General features: G+C 54.0%; 1 protein-coding gene across 1 annotated transcript; it reads right to left on the bottom strand.

Annotated features, from left to right (window-relative positions):
* Positions 1-3507: 3507 nt before the first annotated feature.
* LOC119302529 (protein DETOXIFICATION 49-like) lies at positions 3508-5519 on the bottom strand. Its single transcript, XM_037579557.1, has one exon. It carries the CDS (start codon positions 5435-5437, stop codon positions 3854-3856), a length of 1584 nt encoding a protein of 527 aa, XP_037435454.1. The 5' UTR covers positions 5438-5519; the 3' UTR covers positions 3508-3853.
* Between the last annotated feature and the right edge of the window lie 358 nt (positions 5520-5877).

The following is a 5877-nucleotide window of genomic DNA, read 5'->3' as shown; positions in this document are numbered from 1 at the left end:
CTTTTGTCATAGGCTCTATACGGTATGCCATGCTGAGTACCGCACCTGATGTGTGCCTTGCCACATGTCTTGCAAGAGGGTACAAAGGTGATCCAGGAGTGGATCACTAGATAGCGGTCAAAATTGTCCTTGGAGTAATAAGGACATGTTTCTCGATTATGGAGGTGATAAAGAGTTCGGCGTAAAGGGTTACATCGATGCAAGCTTTAACACCTATCCGAATGACTCTGAGTAGCAAACCGGATACGTATAGTGGAGCAACCATTTGGAATAGCTCCAAGTGGAGCGTGGAAGCAGCATTTATAATATGACCTAGAGATTTGCGAAGTAAATACGGATCTGAATGTTGCAGACCCGTTGATTAAAACCTCTCTCACAAGCAAAACATGATCAAACCCAGAACTCATTGAGTCTTAATCACATGATGATGTGAACTAGTTTAGTGACACTAGTAAACTCTTGGATGTTGGTCACATGGCGATGTGACCTGTGAGTGTTAATCACATGGCGATGTGAACTAGATTATTGACTCTAGTGCAAGTGGGAGACTGTTGGAAATATGCCCTAGAGGCAATAATAAATTGATTATTATTATATTTCCTTGTTCATGATAATCGTTTATTATCCATGCTAGAATTGTATTGATAGGAAACTCAGTTACATGTGTGGATACATAGACAACACCATGTCCCTAGTAAGCCTCTAGTTGACTAGCTCGTTGATCAATAGATGGTTACGGTTTCCTGACCATGGACATTGGATGTCGTTGATGACGGGATCACATCATTAGGAGAATGATGTGATGGACAAGACCCAATCCTAAGCATAGCACAAGATCGTGTAGTTCGCATGCTAAAGCTTTTCTAATGTCAAGTATCATTTCCTTAGACCATGAGATTGTGCAACTCCCGGATACCGTAGGAATACTTTGGGTGCGCCAAACGTCACAACGTAACTGGGTGGCTATAAAGGTGCACTACGGGTATCTCCGAAAGTGTCTGTTGGGTTGGCACGAATCGAGACTGGGATTTGTCACTCCGTGTAAACGGAGAGGTATCTCTGGGCCCACTCGGTAGGACATCATCATAATGTGCACAATGTGACCAAGGAGTTGATCACGGGATGATGTGTTACGGAACGAGTAAAGAGACTTGCCAGTAACGAGATTAAACAAGGTATCGGGATACCGACGATCGAATCTCGGACGAGTATCGTACCGCTAGACAAAGGGAATTGAATACGGGATTGATCGAATCCTCGACATCGTGGTTCATCCGATGAGATCATCGTGGAACATGTAGGAACCAACATGGGTATCCAGATCCCGCTGTTGGTTATTGACCGGAGAACGTCTCGGTCATGTCTGCATGGTTCCCGAACCCGTAGGGTCTACACACTTAAGGTTCGATGACGCTAGGGTTATAGGGAATAGATATACGTGGTTACCGAATGTTGTTCGGAGTCCCAGATGAGATCCCGGACGTCACGAGGAGTTCCGGAATGGTCTGGAGGTAAAGATTTATACATGGAAAGTCCTGTTTTGATCGCCGGAAAAGTTTCGGGGTTTACCGGTAACGTACCGGGACCACCGGGAGGGTCCGGGGGTCCACCAAGTGGGCCACCAGCCCCGGAGGGCTGCATGGGCCAAGTGTGGGAGGGGACTAGCCCCAGGTGGGCTGGTGCGCCCCCCCCCCCCCACCAAGGCCCAAGGCGCAGGGAGAGTGGGAGGGGGCAAACCCTAGGTCCAGATGGGCCTTAAGGCCCACCCTAGGTGCGCCCCCCCTCTCTCCCCCCTTGGCCGCACCCTAGATGGGTTTTGGGGGCTGCCGCCCCCCTAGGGAGGGAACCCTAGATGGGGGCGCAGCCCCTCCCCTTCCCCTATATATACTTGAGGTTAGGGGGCTGCAACACACACGATTTGATCTCTCCCTGGCGCAGCCCTACCTCTCTCCTCCTCGTCTCTTGCGTTGCTTGGCGAAGCCCTGCTGGAGTACCACGCTCCTCCACCACCACCACGCCGTTGTGCTGCTGCTGGATGGAGTCTTCCTCAACCTCTCCCTCTCTCCTTGCTGGATCAAGGCATGGGAGACGTCACCGGGCTGTACGTGTGTTGAACACGGAGGTGCCGTCCGTTCGGCACTAGGATCATCGGTGATTTGGATCACGACGAGTACGACTCCATCAACCCCGTTCTCTTGAACGCTTCCGCTCGCGATCTACAAGGGTATGTAGATGCACTCCTCTCTCTCGTTGCTAGATGGCTCCATAGATTGATCTTGGTGATGCGTAGAAAATTTTAAAATTCTGCTACGTTCCCCAACAGCCAACATTCGCTTTGCTTTATCCAGAAAGTGCCCAACCAATGTGCGTCAGGGAGGGTCCGAACTCGCGACCTTGTGCAGAGGTGCAGGCACCCATTGCCATTGGTCTGAGGACGGGGGGTGTTGTGAAATTTGTGTTTAAACCGCTATATATATATTTGATACTGATTTGTTTTTACATTTGTTCAAAAATCCTTTTCTTAGCTTTCTCACTTGACAAATTTATTATTTATAGCATGACATTTTTTATTAATAACATGTCATTTTTATTTTTAAGAGCATGATAATTCTAGTAGGATCAAAAGCATGCCATTTTTTATTAGTAATAGGTCGGCATTTTTATTGTTGAGAGGATGTCATTTTTATTACCAAAAGGATAGCCCTATGATGCACACAACTTTCAGTACTAAAGTATACTACTTCCAAATGGCAAAAGTGCCACCTACCTTTTCAGAAAAATAATTAAAAAGGGCGTGCCAAGTCACATCAGAAAATCAAGTTATGGCTCAGCTGCACAGAATTTACCAGGGCCGTGCAAGTATTTCAGTGCCAAGGATTTACTGGGATCAAGTGTAGAACCATCTCTCGGTTGCCTGTACTGGTAGAGTGGGATGGTGAGTCTGATGGAGTACAGTAGTACTAGTAGTACTGGTTCCCAGAACCCCCGAATACCACGCCTTGAAAACTGGCAGTGCGTGCTAATTGTAATCCGTGCGAATTAGGCGCGTGGAGCAGACTTCACCAAACTCCATAGAGCATGAGATGCAAGATGCTATCTGTGTGCCGATACCATACCACCACTCCATCATCACTGCCACCGCACCCCAGGGGAGTGGCATTGCATATTTGGAAGTTTATCTGTACAGCAACAAGGAGAGTGCACACCATGAAGGACAGGGACAGCATTGTCCAAAGAAAGTGGTGATTGAAGGTGCCAACAGAGAAGCAATGCGCCTTGTTTCTGCTGTTAGGGACACAGAGGGCTTGACCAGGATAAGCTGAGGCAGAGGCCAGTACAACACTTATGAGCCTCCTGCTCACAAAAAAAAAAAACCTACCCCACAATAACAAACCTTTGCACATGCCAGATGATGAAAGTTTGATCCTAAGTCATTAGTAACTAGTAAATCCCAAAATTAAAGAATTTCGGCTTCCACCATGGAAAAAAATCCATTAATAACTAAGATCAGCATATTCAGGTCCTGCTATTAGAGATCACCGCGGGAAAAGAGAAAAGGGGAAATTAAAAGAGATTGTTTGGCGTTGCTGTCAAATCTGCAGGCAACGCTGGCCAGTGGCTACGTTTAATTTGTACACCGGCTCCTCTCTTCACTGTAAACACTCTCGGCTCTTCAAGCCCTCGACCCAAAGAGGGGGAAAAGAAGCTAAGATGTAAGGAGATCGCAGCTTGTCATTGCCTGGAATCCCCCCAAAAAGTTGAGTAAATTACAAAACTAGAGAGAAAAATTTTCCTATAGCTAAAAGAATCAATCGAGGATTCAAATGATCCAAGAATCGATGCCCGTCGTCCGCTACACACAGTCGGCCAGCACGAGCGATGAGTTGTCGGCATCTGCTTTGGCCGCTTCTGCATGCTTTCTCTTGCCACCGTCCACAGCTTCGCCGGCATTGCCGCCGGTGAGCTCGCGCGCGCGTTCCGTCTGCTCCTCCCAGTCCGTCGCCACCACGGCGCGCAGCATCAGCGCGGCGCACACCAGCTGCGCGGCCAGCATGCCGCCCCACATCCCGCGGAAGTCCAGCCGCCCTGGCCGGAATGCCAGCAGCAGCGCCACGGGCATGCCCACGCCGTAGAACGCCGAGACGTTGATCCTCGCCGCCTTGTCGGGGCGCGCGCTGCCGCGCAGCACGCCGCACCCCGTCGTCTGCGGGCAATTGCCCAGCTCCGCCAAGCCCAGCAGCGGCAGCGCCGCGGCCGTGAGCCGCAGGATGGCATCGTCCGCGGTGAACATCCGCGCCCACACGCCCCGCACGGACACCGCGAATGCGCATGCCACGACGCCTAGCACCGCGCCCAGACCGAGCCCGACGCGCGCCACGAGGCGCGCACGCTCTGGCCGGCGGGCGCCGAGCTCGTGGCCGACGCGCGTGGACACCGCGCAGCCGAGGGAGTGCGGGAAGATGTATATGAGCGACGTGGTCTGGATCAGCACCCCCATGGCCGCCACCGCCGCCTTTGGGTCAGCGAGCACGCCGCAGAGGAGCACCATGATCTCGTACCACCACCACTCCAAGCAGACCGACATGCAGCTGTGCACGGACAACCTCACCAAGCTCCACCACTCCTTGGCGCCCTCCTCCTCGGCCGCCGTCACGGACGCTTTCGTCTCGCCCTCGTCGTGGCCGTACATTCCGAAGAAGCACACGTACGCCACGATGAACAGCAGGAAATTCAGGTTGGTGCAGACGGCGCCGAGCGCGACGCCGCGGATGCCGAGACCGAGGACGTCCACGAGGACGAAGTTGATGGGCACGTGGAGGAGCACGGCCGCCGCCGCCGCATAGGTGAGTGGGAGCGTGACGGACTGCGCGCGGAGGTAAATGCGGAGCGGGTGGAGGAATGACTGCACGACGAGGTCGGGGAGGGAGCAGAGGATGTAGGCGTACGCCGTGGAGGCGATGTCCGGGTCCTGGCCCGTGGCGACGAGGACGCGGTGCATGGCGACCCAGAGCACGCTGATGGGGACGGACGCGAGCAGGAGCAGCACGACGGTGCGGCGGAGCGCCGCGCGGAGGAGGTCCGTCCGGCCGGCGCCGAAGGCCTGGCCGCAGACGGGGTCCATGCCGCCGGCGAGGCCGGAGAGCACGGAGTAGCCGGTGATGTTGGCGAAGCCGAGCGCGAGGGAGCCGCCGGCGAGCGGGAGCTGGCCGAGGCGGCCAAGAAACACCATGGACACGAGGGAGCGCAGGTAGAGGAGGATCCCCGCGCCGACAATCGGCGCCGTGAGGCAGAGGATGGAGGCCACCTCGGCCAGAAGGCCGTCGCCGGCGGGCACCTTGGTCCTCTTGCGGTCCTGCAGCCTGGGGTACGGCCTCTCCGGCGCGAGCAGGGCCCGGTGGAGGCATTGCGCCGGCTCCGAGCAGTAGCAGATGGCCATGGCTGCCCGGGCTCGTCTGCCGCGCCAAGTGTTTGTGCCGGGCCTCTGGCTGGTTAATCCGCCTGTTCGCAGCAGAGAGGCAGCCGGCTTGGTGGGGGTGATGTGGGCTGCGGGGAGTTGACGCTATATATAACGGCTGGCCGTCGAATTTCCTGTGGGCCACGGAGGGAAATTGGCAAATTCGAAGGGGAGAGAGATCCAGCTAGGCCGCGAGGAAAAGGGAGCAGTTCACGATGAACACCGAGCGCACAACGAGGGACTGAGCGGCACTTGTCCTCGTATGAGCTGAAACGTATGGTGCTCAGTGAAAGAAGGCTTAGAGTGTCGCCGCACAAAAAGCGTGGAAAATCAATGCGTTCAAAGCTAATTTGGATCGTACCACACGAACTCTCTACTTTGATTTTCGTTAGCCTTTTGGGATTCGGAAGTACTTCGCGGAC

Source organism: Triticum dicoccoides, chromosome 5A, assembly GCF_002162155.2.
Source record: "Triticum dicoccoides isolate Atlit2015 ecotype Zavitan chromosome 5A, WEW_v2.0, whole genome shotgun sequence".
NCBI lineage: Eukaryota > Viridiplantae > Streptophyta > Magnoliopsida > Poales > Poaceae > Triticum > Triticum dicoccoides.
Note: the sequence above shows the minus strand (reverse complement) of the source record. Positions and strands in the feature narration are given on the sequence as shown.